An 18,181-nucleotide genomic window follows, 5' to 3' on the forward strand; every position below is an offset into this window, starting at 1 on the left:
ATAATTTATAAATAAAACTTTTAAATACGCGCTATACAATAAAAAAACCCTAATTTAAAGTTAAAAAATAATTAATTTTAACCTATAAACATAGGCAGAAAAAGAAAATGGGGTCGAACGTACCGGCAATATGGCCCTAGAACTCCAGTGGAGTTCCGCGCGTAAACCGGCCCAAGGCTCCAACGGAGTACCACCACGATCCGCGCGAAATCCAGCCCAAACCCACCGAGAGCCAGCCTCGCCCACCGCTTTGCTTGGCCCACGAGAAATCGCACGCGATCTCCACCAAATTTCTGCCACTTGGGCCTGCCACCAGCTCACCACCACCTGCTGCAGCGCGCGCGCGGCCCGCCTGGCCACGGGCTTAAGACCTCCTCCCTTGTTCTCCGATTCCTCCCACTCCCACTCCCACCCCGCCGCTTTGCGTTGCGGTGCGTGCGTGTGCGCCACACCGTCACCTTCGCCGGCCGCTTGCCGGGTGCACCACCGCAAGGTGCGTTCCTTCCCTATCTCCCTCCACCTCCTTGCCCCCCACGCTTTGCTGTGTTTCTGTGGTGGGTTAGATGGATGTTGCGGAATCGCACGGCGTGCGGTGGCGCGCGTGCGGATGGATAGCTAGTTACTGGGGGGAATTAGGGTTTTCCGGATTAGCGTCGTTGCTAGACTTGATTTCATGCCGGGGGCACGGGATTGAGATCCGTATGCTGTTTACTGTTCGATGGGTCGGCTGGAATCTGTACCTGTTCTCAAGCGCAAGAGAATTATTAGTGTTCCTGGTAGAAATTCGGAGCGCAGATGTGGCTTATGGAGCTTGGTAGTCTTATAGCCGGATACTTGTTTGTGGCATTGCTGATTTTGCGGAGGGTTTATGCATGATGGTGCCTCAGGAAGATCATAGCATAGGATTACATGGCCCTGCTGCCTTGTGCTACTCTTTGTATTGTTTAGTAGGTTATATTGTCAATACCGATGTGGAATTTTATGTTTGATTCATGGTAGCATTCAATGTCGGAATGTTAGTTTATTTCTCTTATTAGAATTCTCAGCTGGTGACGTGTTCATTTGGCCCAGATTTCGTAATTGGTTGTCGCTATTCGATATCACCACTAGTTGCGCTATATGCTGCCAATACTGCTAACAGCTTTTGTAACGCCTGCATTCAGGTTAGAATGAGGCGACAAGGACAGGGACAGTATGATGGACCAGACATAAACTCCATGGTGGCTGCTCAGTTGCATCACTACCAGACACAACAAAGGGTTCAACAACACCCTGATAATAACTACCCTGGAAGAGATCCTGGGAAAACTGCTGATGAACAGCAGTATACCGCCCCAAAGGTGAGACAGAGTCAATGGGATCGAGGTGGTCCAAATGTCCCAAATCAGATTCCAGCATATGCATACAATGAAGGTATGTACTACCATTGGTTATTGGTGTATTATTATTTTCATTGGAATAGCATTCTTCATTCACGCCAAATATAAGGGCTATTAATTTCCAGAGGCACAACAATTTTATATGGCCAACCTATATTTTGGAAAATAGAAATAGTTGTATGCAAGCCTGTTCACAGTTTGGTCCAGACCTGCTCAAACTACTGAAGTACCGAAACAACCCAGACCAAACCGTTCCTCTGGTTTTGGGCTTGTTTGGTTTAGGCTGGGTAGAAACCGCTGAACCTGCAAAGTGCTTGCTAAACCTGTTTATGCAGCACTTTCTGGCAGGCGGTGGCCACCATTTTCATTTTCTTTGCGAGTCCTAGGGAGACCTATTCCGCCATGGCCATCGCTCCTGCACGCTTCCTGTTCAGCCACATCCATGGAGGACTAGCCAACAGACACCAACGCCGATGGAATCTACCCCGGTGAAATCAATAACCCGAACATGGTGAACAGGCTTTGGTGGCAGTGTGGATTCTATCTGCAGTTGCTGCAGCACCATATGCTCCACTTGTTGAAGAAGATACAGAGATGGAGCAGCGGTATTGTTGTTTGCTTGTGAACCCATGTAAACGGTTCCTGCCCGTCAAACCGTTTGACCAAACCCTCCCAACCCAGTCACTTTTGGGCTGGTCGGGTTTTAATCTTAAACCATCTAAAAGTGTAGTTGTTCAGCCCTAGTTGTATAGGGATGGTGATTACATATTAAATATAACAGTAATTAGGCAAATATGAAGTATCGCCCCTTGGTTGCCTTATATGAACATTGTGTAAATGTTGGACTAGTGAATTGCATGCTTCATTCCCGCCAAAAAAAACAGGGTATTAATTTCCAGCGGCACAATTAATTTTATAGAGCCAACCTATATGTTGTAAAATATAAATAGCTGTACAGTAACGGTGATTTAATATTAAATTAACCGTAATTGGGCAAATGTGAAGTACTGCTCCTTGGCTACCTTATATGAGCATTGTATAAATGTTGGGCTAGTGAGCAACCGCTTAAGCTCTTGGTTCACCATGCTTCAGTAAACAATTATGTATCTATATCTATACTCCTTTAAGAAAAGGCAGCAGTGGTGGCCGTGAATCTGCCACCCCACCACCTATGTTGTATTTTTTTGTACCAATTATTCCATGTCCTTTAATGCTAAAAAATAGTCCTACATATTGTTAGCATCTCATTCCATCTCTAGAATACAAGTTTACCATGCAAAGACTTCTAAGGGAATGAAACTGTTTCAAAAACCTCACAACTAAAAGTTGTTCTAAACAATGTATAGTTCATTTTTATCCATAGCAATCACAGATATTTAGCTAGTGTTGTACAGTGTATATTCCATTTCCAACACAACCAATGAGTTGGTCAAATGGTCATGACAGGCTTCTGCAACTCGCAGACCTGGGAACGATTCTCCATGTACATGCCTTCTGAGGAATTTTTGGGTTAAGAATATTGCAGTGGACCTTTGGAGATATTGGGCCTTCATTTTGGCCTCTGAATAACAGTAGAGCCCAATTCTTCCTAGCCGGCCCATCCAATTGGTCCTGGTTAAATTATGGGTTCACCATGGCGCCGCTCGTATCAAAGCAGTCCAATTGCATGTGTTGTCTTTTCTTCTGTGTCTTTTCTGGTTAAACCACCGATCTGGTCCAGCTTTTTTGACATCCATGCTTATGGAAAATTGTGTTGACCAATATTATGCAGGTAAAAGTGCTCAGGGTGCGCAGTCCTTTTATGATGGACAGAGATCTGATTTAAAGGTTGGTCTAGAAAAGCAGCCCAGCAAAGAATCGAGGAACCAGCCTCGTAATGATAGGTTTGAAGCAAGGCATGAGGATTATAATCTTCCACGTACATTTGAAGGTCTAGAGCAGAATTTTCATGAAGACGCTGTGATGCTATCCAAGGAACTACATGATGCCGAGGATGCTGAAAATGCCAGGCACAGGCAGGTATGATAAATTATTATCTTGATAGAGTAATACTCCTATATAATTCTGTCCTGTTTTCCTTACCTACCAAGTATAGCCTGCTTGCAGCAATGCAGTTTATAGTAGTAGTGGTTCAATACTTCAATAGGCTTTTCTCCATGCTATTAATCATCCTTGCATCCTATTACTAGCAAGAGTCATTTTTCCAATTCTCAAGATGATTAAAATATTTTGCTTGATTTCTTTTTACTGATTGAGTTTTGCTTCTCTAGATTTTAGTTTCTGTTGATCTTATTAATCAATTTTTGGTAAGACCAAACTTGAGGAACAATTGCACGGGGTATATTGGAAAACATGCAAATATGCAGCTCTGTTAATTAGGAACTGGAGAAATTGTATACTTTTTCTTATAAGCTGGTCAGCTAATGTGCATTCCTATTTTGCATATTGGTATCAGCACACACTTTGCATTATGACAACAATTCATATTTGGTATTGAGCATTTAGTTGTGAACAGTCCACTTCTTGGAAGGAAAACAGAGACAACTCACACTTAGTTCTCCCAAATTATATAAAAAAATGTGTATAGGTCACTAAAAAAGAATGTGATAGTTCCCAAACTAGAATTTTAGTATGGTAAGAAAGGAAACTGGATGGGGTTCTATTCATCTTCGCTCTGCTTAAACTTTTTTCAAATATCCATTGGTTTATCTTATTGTTGCATTTTAATTGATCATAATGCTTGGACTTGCTTCTGTTCCTGAAATTGAATTGACTTAAGGTTGTTGCATTACTCAAATTCAACATCGTGCACTTTATTGAAGGCCATATTAAATAAGTTTTTACTCGCACCCCTGTTGATGCTGTCCCTGTCACAGCACCTGGATGTTTGGCATTGAGGCGTGCCATGTTTCAACAAGCTGCCACTGGCACTCATGCTTGTTTTGGTTTGTTCTTATTTAGAAACCTTTATTCTATTTGCACTAGCAGTATGTTACAGCAGTGCAACTAGCTGCATACGTGGCTGGTTAAGTGAAATATTAGGAAGGAGTAAAATATATATAAGGATCGTTCAGCTAGGAAAGAGATATATATTGGATTCCACAATGTTAGAGAGTAGTTTGTCCTCCTAGAGATAAACGGACCCTATGTAACCCATTATGAAGCAAGCAATTGAGTCTCTATACTTCTATAGTTAGTCCGATAAGCCCAAGAATGCTTGTCGACATGGAGGAGCCCTGCTAGGTGGTAATTTAGGGCGAGTGCCCTATCCATCTCTGTCTTTGGACCCTTACTCTAGCCAGCCCATAAAATAATATGCATTTTTAATTAATACATCTAATACAAATGCTTCATTCCTCTTATTTCTGTGTGCAGAGATTGAATGAAATAAATGCAGAGTACCAGGAGAAACTGTTGGCACTTCGAGCTCGCCAAGCAACCTATAGAGAAGAATTCCTGCGCAAGGAGTCTCAGGCACGCCAGCAGCAATACCAACAGGCTAGCATGAGCAGTTATGCAAACAACGCAATGCCCAGGGAGACGCACGGCTATACTCCAGCGGGAGCAACACCACCACCGCCTCCTTCTGCTGCTTCAGCTGGTGGTACTTACGGAGAGGCTCATCGGAATTATGCTTCAGCCCAGTATGACTCCTTTAGGGAGCGTCCAGACTACCCGGAATTCCGTGGCCACGGCCGAGGCCAAGGTCATGGCCTTGAGCACCGTGGTCAGTTCCCTGGTGGTCGTGCTTATAATTCTGGTGGCCGAAGATTTTAGAGATGCCTTGTTCAAAGTTAAACTATAGTCGATTGGCTCATCTCTTTTAATCTCGTGATGCAATTTGCATTTAAACCTATATACTTGGAAAAGCTGTTTACCATTGAAATCACTGGTATGCAGGTATCAAACAGCTCTAGATCACCAGATATCACCGGCACTGTTGTGCTTGTTTTCAGTTGCAGCCTTGTAAGAGTTAATTCTGGTTTCTTTGTAATTTGGTAGAGAAAAGTGAGAATAACTAATACCATACTCCCATGGCTTCTCTGCTGTACATTCATGCCCTGCAATGAATAATACCAGGGATGCAATTCTGCCACCAAATTGTTCAAATAGAAGCAGTTCAAAAATCTGATAACAGTGCACTGCTAATATATCTGAGATTCACTGCTAAGGTACAACAGTGTAAAACAAAGCCACGGGCTGGCAGTTGGGAGCAAAGAAGCATCAGCTAGCTGTACAGAAAGCAAGATATATTACACAACATGTTCTCACAGATTCAAAAAGCCTGTCCTCTGATCAAGTCCCTCGTCACTCTACTCCTGTTCTTAACTCCTATCAAAGTGTTTCTAGATGAGGATGCTCCAGGGGAGGTAGAGACTGGAGACATTTGAAGGACACTATGACAAATCATCATCCTCCTACTTGCCTGCTTTCTTTCCATTCTGAAGCTGCTCCAGGGCTGTCACAACCTGATCCATTCCTGGCCTGCATCGTGCATCCATCGACAGGCACTGCATCGCAAGCCCCGCGATCTTCTGTGCGGCAGGGAGCGAGTACTGAGACCCCAGGCGTGAGTCGAGGACATGGATGACCCTCCTCTTGTTGGTGATGTAAGGCCTAGCCCACTCCACCAGATTGTGCTGCCCTGGAGGCCGGTTCTTGTCCAGAGCACGCTGCCCGGACAGCAACTCCAGGAGAACAACTCCGTAGCTGTACACGTCGCTCTTCGCGGTCAAATGGCCTGCATATAACGTGGGTGAAAAAGAACACGGGGTACCTTCAGAAATCGTTGTTGACCTTTTACTGTTTGAGCATGTGCACAAATGTAGATCAATTAAAGAATATGACGCAACAACTAGTAGTCAGGACTAGTGTGTTGTTAAGTAGCAGGAAAATGCAAGCAGGCGCTAGTAATTAATATACGGTTGTTCATGCTGAAACCAGCTGGAGCATCTTAGCTATCTTCTTTTTTGGACTAATCAAGGACGTGGCAAGCATAAAGTACCATTTTGATTAGCTGAATTGGTCACCTCGATGTTTGCCCCTTTACAGGATGTCATGCATAATTCCTGAGTATTTAATTTCTTACAAGTCACATGGATGGATCGACCATTGTCAATCTTAAAGGGATTGCCCACAAGCATCATTCATGTTCTTTGCTACTGAATTTGTTTTATATGCCTGAATCGTTATAGAGAAATCTTAAATAAAATGCACATCTAAGCAAACTGATTAAACATAGCATATAAAACTTAAGTGAATCTAGTAGATATGGCATGCACGCCATTAAGTATCCATGTCTTGCTAATTGCTATGAAGATTCTCTTTCCACAACAGACGACAAGTCTTATGATCCACTGTCAGCAAGGCATCTCAGTAAAACGAAACTAGGAAAATTGCGCACAATGTTGTCTCTGAACATAATTATTAGCAACAACTATGACCCAATGACCTCTTTCTGTCATTCATGCATGTATCTAAGATGCAGAAAATCATAGAGAAGCAGTATGGCATATAGTACTAGTTTGTTGCAAAGATCACCTGTCGCGAGATATTCAGGGGCAGCATATCCCTGTGTCCCCATGACCCTGGTTGAGACATGACTTTTATCACCACTAGGACCATCTTTAGCCAATCCAAAATCAGAGAGTTTTGCATTGTAGTCCTGCGTGCAGCCAAAGGACAAAAGCAAACCTTTAGATCAAATCTCATTTGACTTGCACATTTACATATAGATTAATTTGCACGCACACCCACCGAGTCAAGAAGGATGTTGGAGGTCTTGAAATCTCTGTAAATAACTTTAGCCTGATCACTATGCAGGAAAGCAAGTCCCCTGGCAGCCTCGAGTGCGACCTTCATCCGCAAATTCCACGGGAGAGGCTGAAAGTGTGATCCCCCTGCAGCACCATACATAGCATTATCACTCTTTCATTTCCACACACATTCAGAATGAAACATAGCATGCTGAACACGAGCAATCGTCTACATGGCACAAGCGTGCTGGACAGCTTACTCCTGAAAAGATGGTGCTCCAAGCTGCCTCTCGGCATGAACTCGTACACGAGAAGCCGCTGTTCATCCTCGAAGCAGTAGCCGATGAGCTTGACAAGATTTGGGTGGGAGAGCTGCCCAAGGTAATTCACCTCGGCCTGCAAAAGTTTGGCACAAGCAGATCAGTTAAATCACCCTCGAACAAAGCTGACGCAGGCAGCAAGAACTGAAAAAACCGAAAGGCAGAGTTGCTGACCAGCCATTCCCTGTGTCCCTGGAAGCTGTCAAGCTTGAGCTTCTTCACGGCGACGATCATCCCGGTGCCCGGCTTGACGGGCGCCAGCGTTCGCTCATCGATCCACCCCTTGAACACCGAGCCGAAGCCACCCTCCCCCAGCAGGCTGTCCGGCCGGAAGTTCCTCGTGGAGCCCTTCAGCTCGCCGAAGGTGAACTTGCGGAGGTTCGACGACTGCAGGATCTCCGTCTCGCTCCGGGGAGTCGGCGGCACCGACGACGACGACGACGCCTTGGTGCCGAAGGTGCTGGAATCGCCCCCGTTCTTGGTGCTGTTCTTGGAACCTGCCCCTTGATGGCAAGCAGCCAAGCGCTGCTGTCAGTTCACTCTGCAAAGGTACTCTACTGTTTCTGCTAGAGAAATTCTCGTGCGAGAAAAAAAACAACCATTCTTGGAACTGGCTGTCCGGCTCAGCTTTCTATTTCTAAACACTCCTAGTTCGCTTCACTTAAAATTGTGAAAGTTTTGTCACCGCCGGATAAATTGATAATCCCAAAAATGGAAGCTCATTAAAAATTGCTCTTTTACAAGAAAGAGAGAGAAGACATATGCAAATCGATAGTACCAAACTGAAATTTGACTCTTTTCAGGGGATATCAAGAACCCTGACTCCCAAGAACCAAACCAAGCCACTGCAAAAATCCACCAAAAGGAAGGGAAGGCACGCAGCAACACATTGATTGGTGCAACACCTGAAAAAAAAAAAAAAGGACTGGCACCTGAGGAGTTGGGAGCACTGAACGCAGGGTTGATCTCGGCGTTCCCCTGCACGCCGGCGCAGTTCCCCATCAGGAGCACCGGCGCCCGATCGACGTGGCCGTGCGTCCGGCGGCGGCGCGGCGTTTCTGTCGAGCTCTTGGCGGACTTAGAACAGCACCGGGGTCTGACTGGGTAGGACGAGCTCACGGCCGGTGTGGCTTTGTGGTGTCATCCCCTAGCCTTCTCCTCCTCTCCTGCTGCTCGGCCGAAGACCTATCATTGCAAGCTTAGCTGCCCGCGAGAGAAGGGTGGTGGGGGCGGGAGAGGAGCCGTGGGGTCAGTCGCCTCATTGATGAAGGAAGAGAACGAAGGGAGGCTTTTTTTTTTTTTGTTTCCTTCTTCTTCTCCCACTTCTCTTTCTTTACAGTGATGTGCCCTCTGTTTGGTGTCCATGTGGTTCACCTGTTTTTCTTTCCCTTCTGCGAATTCTGCATTTCCAGCGAAAACTAGGATCAATGATGCCTTTTCTTTTCAGAAAAAGCGTTTGAAGAATAAACTGGCTTTCTTTGAGTACTAAAACAATATTACGCATGAACAAATACTTGATATATATCATTGTTACAGATCCTTTCTTTTTTTTTTATTTATCATTTCATTTTGCTTTCTTGTTCAATAATCTTGCTACCTTTTTATTAGTCAGCATAGCGCATTTAGCACTTTGAAGTGCTAAACAGTACGCGTGAATAAATACTTGTTAGATATCATTGGCCCATATCCTTTGATAACTTTAGTCTGAGTTATTTGTTAGACGAAGATAAAAGCCTATCTTATTTATTTATAGTTGTTTTATGATATAAACGATGAAATTAAATACTATAAAATTAAAGATATATCTTAAAAATATAATATGATTAACTTCTAATAATTTTTTAAAAATACACCATTTAGTAGCTAAAAAACTTACCTGCAAAAAACAAGTAATAATTTAGTAAAAAGACCAAATTATCATGTTTTCCTTACACCGTTACATCGTTCAACGAGACAACAATCCCAGCAAATGTAGCACGTTTTTTTTTCTAGATATCATTAGTCGTTTGCGTAAAACAGCACGCAAAAGGGATCGCAGGCCGAATCAGGCGTATTTGCCACTGTTCAAGTAAAAGGATATGTGTTTTCTTCTGTGTTCTACAAACTCTGTCTTATCTGCCAAAACAAATCAAGGACCTCTTCCGTTTACTATTACTGCATCCGTCCTATAATAACCTCATTTTTTATTTTACGTGTCTAATGTTTGACCATTTGTCTTATTTAAAAAATTTATAAAAAAATTAAAAGAAATTAGTTACGTATAAAGTACTATTCATATTTTATCATCTAGTTAAAAAATTTTAATCACAAAAATTTTTAAATAAAACAAATGGTTAAACGTTAGACACGGAAAAACGAAAAATAAAGTTATTATATAACGGAGGTAGCAGTAATAAGGCTAGAAAGACTCGTATCTAAGTTCGGTCGCCATGCGCCAACCGGTTTATCTAATGTGGTGGTGAGTACGTGCTTATTAATCTGTCGAACCGATCCCATCTGATCACTAAAATTTGCCTGCTGCGTTTGGTGCTAACCTACGACGACATGATCATTTGCAGCATCGTTATCTACTCCTCTTGTATTAAGCATGTTTCTTAATTAACCCGCAGCCACATCGTCAACCAACCCAAGTTAAGTACTACCCAAGTAGTCAACAGCCACCTAATGAAAGCGCAGGCGACGTGAAAGAGCCAGTGCAGCACGCAAGAGCGAGAATGGCGATGCAATTTTTAGTGGCAAAGCGAGACACTCACACACACACAGTCACATTTAATCATGGCGTAAGCTAAGGGGTTTTTAGATAGGAGTAAACTTTTCAGATCCATATGCTAATATGTGAACACTAATTATAAATATTAAACGAAGACTAATTATAAAACTAATTACAGAAATGAAAGCTAATTCGCGTGATAATTTTTTAAGCCTAACTAATTCATAATTGAAGCATGTTTACGGTAGCATCGCATAGGCTAATCATGGTTAATTAGGTTCAATAGATTCATCTCTCAAAATAGTTCAAGATTATGGATAAGTTTTATTTATAATCTATATTTACTATTTATAATAAATATCTAAATATTCGATGAGACAAATGACCGCGCTAACTATCTGCAAATCGGCGACGAGTTGGTTGGGAATTTGGCGCGTCGCTTTCCGTGGCGTTGGGGAGTAAAAGAAGTCCACATTGCGGTTGTGGCTAACCATGCGTTAGTCCGAGGCAAACACAGCCTCGCGCGCACCCAAGGATTGACCCCTGATGCCATGAGCCTTTGCTGGTTGTTCTTAACTTATTGTGGAAATTGAAACGTGTGTGTGTAGTGTGTTCATGTTTAGAGAGGCTTTGCCACATATATTACGATATATATTGGTAAGTGGCGTACTGCTGGATTGTGGATCGATCAACCAGCTCAGTACGCAGTCAGTATTACTGGCTACTGGCTTCAATTGGGAACAGCTACTACGGTGGTCCATTGTTTTGTTGGCAGAGTATCTCACTTATCCTAGTAGAACATTGAATTATTTGTGGAACTGCTTTACAATTAAGGGGTCAATGCTTTCTTTTCGGTGAAGTCGTCGATGTCTGACCTTGTTTTGATCTTGTTGACCATACATATGGCAATATGCTTTGATGCTCGCTGGTGGGGTAGAAGAACCAAGAAGAGATCGAGCCGGAGTGAAAGATCCGTGCTTTATGACAAGGAGTGGGGTGTGGCGATCGATGCAGGTAAACCACCGTGATCTATCCCTCGATCAGCCACCCCGCTCGCAAAAAGCCAATCCACTTTGACAGATCAGCGCACGAAAAAAAATCATTAGCTTATGAATAATTGAGAATTAATTATTGTAAACTAAACAAAATAAATTAATCTGATTTTTATGCAAGTTTGATATAAATCATTTTCATTAAAAAAAACGATGTTTAACTATTCGGAAAACATGACTACGTGAGTACGAAAAAAAATGAAAAATGGATTAATACCAACGTTTGTGGACGCACCCAACTATCATCATCCAATCATTTTTACTTCTGCTTATGCTTATAAAACAAAATTTGAATTTTCAACCTTCCATTTAAAGTTAATTATGGGGTCTCTTCGCTTAAGTTCCTTCTTTAGCTTTGATTTTTATATTACTAAAAATACATATAAAAAATTTTAATTCATAAATTCAATTTCATTTATAAATATACAGTTTGGCAACCAATCCGAGGATGGGTACCGGGTACTCGACAGGGACGGATACGGGTACGATTTTTACCTATGGGTAGTACCCGTACCCGACATTAATCGACATGCGTATTTTTTTCTCCACCAGTGGGTAACCCATCGGGTACCCAAATGTAACCCACGTATTAAATTTTGGCTAAAAACTTATTATGTTATTCATGTAATAATATCTGTGATGTCCTCTCTTTTGGCTAAAAATATTGATGTAACCTATGTCTTGAACTTTTGACATGTGATGCAATATTGAATGGTCAAATCTGAACATTGGATGATGTGTTATGTGCTGTTTTTATTGCTATGATTAGTTTGTTATATTTGTTGAAATATTTTATTATGAGCAATATGTTGTATTTGTTAAACTTTTCATGTGTGATGCAATATTATATGGGCCCACCCATTGGTCAGTTGACTGGCTTTTTTTTAAGTCGATTGTCGTGAGCCGTCCGATCTCATCTAAACGTTTGCATGCATGCCGAAGTCTCATACATGCACGGATCATGACTTAGAGCATCTTCAAGAGATGCCTAATATAAGTCCTAAAAATAAATATTGACATTAGAGGCTAAAAATGTTGCTCCAACAGCTACCCAAATTAACTCCCAAATTTTTAGTAGCCCCAAACACCAATCTATTTTGGCCTAAATTTTGGCTTCTATTAGGGTTGCCAATCCACCTTCATTGTAGCAATGGAAAAAATTTATCCTGCAACTATTTCAGTCTTTATTGTAGCAATGAAAATAATTTATTTTCTGGTCGTAACTTTATGAACTTTTTTTTTAAAAAAAATCATTTTGCTTTCAACTCTTTGTTTGTGCAGCTCTGTTTCAGTTCATCGGGACAGCCTAAAACGCTGGCTACTTTTGAGAAGAACACTCGCATGCTTATAGTCCTGTAAACTTCAGGAAAAGGGTTGAACATTTGCCAATTTATATTCCAAAATTATCCTTGGATGTAATATATATTTTTGAATTCTGAATGAGTTGTCAGTATTATTATGTTTAACTCGTGCATATGTTGGAATGGTTGTTGCAAAGGGCCACAATGATGAATTGGCATATTTGATGTTTTTGAAACTATATTTTTAGGCACCTCTTGGAGATGAGGATGTTTTTTGAGCCCAAAATTTATTGGCTAGCCCCCAATCCATGATTTTTGGGACTATATTTTTAGGCATCTATTGGAGATGCTCTTAGATCCAATGACCAGAGCGATCGACTAACAAAAACTCAAATTTTCAGGCGCTTGAGAAATAGCATAAGTGATATTTTATTATGAGCAGTATATTTAATTTCTTATATTGTTGCAATGATTATTTTTGATGTGTTTTTGACATATAAAATGACAGACCCAATGGTTATGGGTATCATATTTAACCACGGACATGAGTAGAGTAAAAAATTCTACCCACGACTTTCGAATGGACGGATTGATAATTGCTTTACCTGTCCCAAACATAACCCGTTGTCATAGTTATTGCTTTCCCCCACCTTACCTGCGGAGCACCAAGGTAGCTCGCGATCTAGGTGTGGGGGCAGAGCGCGCGGGGCGCTGCTACCGCTGCTCCGGCAGGATTGCAGTAGCACCACCACCACCACGTACTGTTCCGTCCTCCACCTCCGACGGTCCGATCACCACTAAAGCTGCGCCTGTGCGGTGCGCGCGTCCGCGTCATCGCGTGCATGCATGCACCTGCCGCCTTCTGCCCGTCGTTCGCGTCAGATTGGCCCGGAACGGCCGCTGCGGATGCGGATGCGGATGCCGCCCGCCGTGTCGTCGCTAGTGTCATGGATCTCAGGCAACTGCAAACCCGTTGGCCGTGGTGGGGGCCTCCCTCAAGACGGATGGATGGATAGATGGGTGGGGGCGGGGTGGAGGCGCCTAGGATCCACTGTAGCTTTCAGGCGAGAGCCCCGCGCCTCCGGCCGGCTCGATCAGCCACGACCCACTGCGCCATAAATTCGCTCCACTGTACTAGCACTGTTCCCTCTGTTTCGTAACTCGTCTGGTTTTAAATGAGTGTGTTTATATTTTTAAAGCTATTAATTTTTAAAAGATTTAGTTAAAAACACTAGAATAATTTGTATAAATAATTCATAAAAGGTACATTAATAAAAGTAAATGTTTTTATACTTATTTCTAAAAGGTCGTTTTATTATGTGAAAAGCTGAACTGGAGAGTGTATTAGTTATTCAGCAGCAGTTTAATCATTCCTCAAGTGTGACTGCGTGAGCGCTTTGGTCATCTCTCTCTCTATCGTGAAGTGAATTAAGGCCTTGTTTGGTTCTTAATTTTTTTTCAAAAACATCACATCAAATCTTTAGACATCTAAATAAAACATTAAACATAGATAAATCAAAAAACTAATTGCACAGTTACGGAAAAAAATCTTGAGACGAATCTTTTGAGCCTAATTAGAAAGTGATTAGCCATAAATGCTACAGTACCAACATATGCTAATGACGGATTAATTAGGCTCAAAAAATTCGTCTCGCGGTTTCTAGCCGAAATCTAAAATTTGTTTTGTAATTAGATAACGTTTAATACTTCAAATATCTATCAAAAACCTGATGTGATGGTTTTTTAAATTTTTTTTACAAACTAAACACCACCTAGAGTGGTGACAAGCGGCGCGTACGTGCCCGTCACGTCGATCGTTTTCATGTAACGCTTGCGAATCGTGGATGGATTCACGCGTGTACACACACTGCTAACTTCTTGATCACCAAGAGTGCTCTGCCAAAACAAGCAACATTCATCCTAGAACCAATTAACATCGGCGGTTCTTTTCGTGCGGTTAATTTTGCACGGATCGACCAGGACTCATGAATAGAGAGACGTACCTTTCTTCAGCCATGACAGGATCCGCGCGCGATCTCTCGTGATCCCACGTAATTAACACGAGCGTGACAAGCGGGAAAATTTGACCCCGAAGAGCAGTCCATCGGTGACACCTATTGCTGCTACTATTAGTAAACGATCATTTTAATCAAAAAATATATCCTAAAATAAATGGCCAGACTACTTTATGACCTAGAGGAAAAGAAACCAGATTAAACAGAAACATACACAATTATTGCACATGATTTCATCACCAAAATAATAAATAGATTTACTCAGTACTAATTTCTCTAAAATTAACTAAATCAGTTACTTATTTTGAAACGAAATAAGCAGCGGTAAACGACAATGCAATCCTTTCCCTGTCGATGGGGGAAACGACGAATCGATCGTTGACCACGGCATGCATACGTTCCCGGTCTCCGAAGAAATTAATAAGTTACGAGAAGGAAAAAAAAAAACTAGAAGACACGCGACACTGTACATCCTTGACCTGGATCCCATGGCCCGTCATCCACCGGAGCCGACCAGCACCGTCACCGGCCTCCGTCGAACACATGCCACACCGTATGTGTTGAAAACCAATCCGATCGACCGACCGACGCGTTGCCTTTGCCGATTTGCCCGCTCGCGATCGCGGCACCGAAGCGCGGCCCCGTGAACACGTGCCAACGCAACGGGCCGCGACAGGGGAGGTGGGAGAGGAAGTCCGTTGGGTTGGGGCGCTCGCCGTCCGTCGGCCGTGGCCACCGCGAGCGTTGGCTTGGGCTGGGTGCCCGAGTGGACACGTACCGAAGGCGAAGCCCACTTAACTAAGTGTTGGGCTGTGAATCCAACCCACCCATCCGTGCAGCTTGGGCTGGGTGCCCGAGTGGGCACGTACCGAAGGCGAAGCCCACTTAACTAAGTGTTGGGCTGTGAACCCAAGCCACCCATCCGTGCCGCGTGTAAGCGACCGATGAGAGCGAGAGAGATGAGCGGTGGCCGGCTGGCCGCACCGCGCCGCGCGCTTGATAGCTGGACCGGGCGGGGGGCTCGGCATCATCGGCGGCGGGTGACCTCGTCTTGTGTCGTCTCATCCGCAGCGCCGAAAGGCGGTGGCATTGGCGTCACACGAGAGAGAGAGAGAGAGGTGGCGGTGTTGCCGGTGGCACGTCTCCCGGGCCAGGCGGATCGTCGCGCATCACGCACGGTCTCGTTTGACCTCTCACGCCCCCAACTCCGAACCACCCACCACCACCACCACCCATTTCTGGCAATTTCCTCTCGGTTCACTCGGGCGGTCGGGCCTTTCTACGCACGACCAGTTTACGAAAGGGGACGGTCACTCCCCGTTCGTGCCGCCACCGCCGCAATTGTCACTCGCCGCACAACGGTGTCGTGAATTCGAGCGAAAATGCACAACTCCACTCCAGTAGTAGGTTTACTTCGCAAAATCTTACCAATTTTGCATGCGTAGAATATACATTTTGGGGTTTGTTTGTCCAGGTTCGGAACCCTTCTCCTGACACGCAAGAGGGAGCTGTGCATTACTGGATGATGGATTAAGTATTAGCTAAAGTAACTCTAAAATAGATCAATGTGGTTTTAAAACATGTTTTGGATAGAATTTGTTTTGAAATAAAAACATAATTTACCAATTTGTAAAGTGTGCACACGTAGAAGTTGAGAATGGGAAGCGCTCTACACACCCTAATCGATAGTTCAATTTAGCTACTAGCTATGGCAACTTCACACACCCAAAATGAGATAAACCAACAGTGCACGATTAATCTATCTATTCTATTATGTTAACTAGAAGGCACCAAATTTACTATGGAGGCTAGAAATTACTATGTTAATCTAGGAAAAATAAAAATATCTTAACCCTTAAATTATGGTGGTCTAGATTAAGATTTATTGATATGTTGTCTATAAAATACATTTATACCTTAAAAATAGAAGTTAAGAGTTATATGTAAATCCAAACATACTGAAATAGAATATAAAAGTTGTGTATGAAATCCAAATATAATCTTAATTGTTAAATCAGGGCAGGTCGAACGATTATAACGGTATAGATTGTCTGATATAGTTGTGTATAAAATACAGTTATGTCTATAGAAATAGAAATTAAGAGTTGGATAAGAAATCCAAACATATAAAGATACAATATAAAACTTGTATACCGGGACGGAACCAGGCCTAGGGCAGATATAGTTGGAGTTCTAAGCCTAAGTCTATAGTTCCTTTAAAATTATGTAAAATTACCATATAAATTTTTAAAAATAGTTAATACTATATTAGCTTTGTCCTACTGTTTAAACCATTTTGTTCCGCCCCTGCTGGTATATAAGATGATTTACCTATACATATATTTGTTCATGAATAAAGAAATTATATATATATATATATATGAATAGTAAGAGACGTACCGTCTTATAATATGAAATTGCATGATGCTACATGGAAAACAACTGATTCTGTGCCCGGCCAGCAAAAAGTAACTCCTGATTCCGGTTCCAAATTATCTGTGGAAATTTGCTTAATCTAATAGGGATGGAGCCATGTAGGTTTACTCCGTGGTGTAAGCGTTGTATACTCATCGTCCGTGGTGTAAGCGTTGTATACTCATCGATGGATTATTTACTTTAAAAAGATCATGATGAGCATCCTTACTTTATTATGGGAGGACAAATGGGAGTAGTCGCATTGTTCTGTGTTCACACTGCACACATTTAACAATTATGTTTTTTACTCATGCTACACCAATGGATTCAAACAGAACTGATAACTCTCAAAAAGCAAAGTTCATAATCACGTTATTTGCTAGGTACACACAGTCCATCTACCCTGTCCTGTATGTTACGGGACAAGCTAAGCTAGAAGTAATGTAGTTATATAGTATTCAGAAGTAAACTATGAGACTCAATATTAACTGAGCACAGGTGGATCGCACTAGAAGTCTAGATGTAGTCTCTATGATAATATTCCATTTATTACCTCGATGGACAGCATTATTGCATCTAGATAGTGTATCTAGGAATATTTGATGTGGTAATGATCATTAATAGGGTGTGTAAAATTCACTACATGCTATATATTATTGATCATGTATTTGTTGGAGAGAGCTTCTAAGAAAATATGTATCTTGCCCTCATACATATATAACATATAAGGAATATATATTTCATATCAAATCTAATGCATAAATACACACCTATAAAGAGATAACATGACTCTATGCCTTTGGTTTATCATCCACGCCGCTTCTTATAGCCGAAACATTTTGTCACATCCATCTTCTTTACCATTGGAAGTATGTGCTTGCATAAGAAGTAGGTTTGTCGTTCAATCATTTGTCATCACACATCTAAGATCTAAGATAGAAAACTATACATCTCAACAAATTTATAGACGTGAAAAGAACAAATAGACCACACTAGAACTAATATAAAAGATGATGTCCCTTTTACTATCTCTAGAAGGCATATGTAGGATTACAAATAGTTGGAATGCTAATGACCACTAACAGGGTGTGTAAAAAATTACTATAGATCGTATTATCAATCATATATTTGTTTGGTAGAGCACTCCTAGGAAAATAAATATCTTCATATCATAACTATATTAGATATAAGAAATGTATATTACATTTTTAAACCTAATGTGTTACTGTACAT

At 42.0% G+C, this 18,181-nt stretch overlaps 2 protein-coding genes across 3 annotated transcripts; one reads left to right on the plus strand and one right to left on the minus strand.

Annotated features, from left to right (window-relative positions):
* Positions 1-413: 413 nt before the first annotated feature.
* On the plus strand, positions 414-5,473 carry LOC102712341. Its single transcript, XM_006649778.2, has 4 exons — positions 414-493; positions 1,164-1,413; positions 3,151-3,398; positions 4,755-5,473. Exons 2-4 carry the CDS (start codon positions 1,170-1,172, stop codon positions 5,154-5,156), a joined length of 894 nt encoding a protein of 297 aa, XP_006649841.1. The 5' UTR covers positions 414-493; positions 1,164-1,169; the 3' UTR covers positions 5,157-5,473.
* On the minus strand, positions 5,402-8,756 carry LOC102712064 (receptor-like cytoplasmic kinase 176). Of its 2 annotated transcripts, none has more exons than XM_015835355.2 (6): positions 8,388-8,756; positions 7,630-7,952; positions 7,396-7,531; positions 7,137-7,279; positions 6,921-7,044; positions 5,402-6,120 (listed from the first exon to the last, which is right to left on the minus strand). In XM_015835355.2, the coding sequence occupies exons 1-6, from the start codon at positions 8,455-8,457 to the stop codon at positions 5,798-5,800; spliced, it is 1,119 nt and encodes a 372-aa protein (XP_015690841.1). In that variant the 5' UTR covers positions 8,458-8,756; the 3' UTR covers positions 5,402-5,797. The 2 variants fall into 2 exon arrangements, with proteins under 2 accessions (XP_015690841.1, XP_006649840.1); XM_006649777.3 differs by having other exon boundaries at positions 7,630-7,958.
* Between the last annotated feature and the right edge of the window lie 9,425 nt (positions 8,757-18,181).

This window comes from Oryza brachyantha, chromosome 3, assembly GCF_000231095.2.
Source record: "Oryza brachyantha chromosome 3, ObraRS2, whole genome shotgun sequence".
Classification (NCBI taxonomy): domain Eukaryota; kingdom Viridiplantae; phylum Streptophyta; class Magnoliopsida; order Poales; family Poaceae; genus Oryza; species Oryza brachyantha.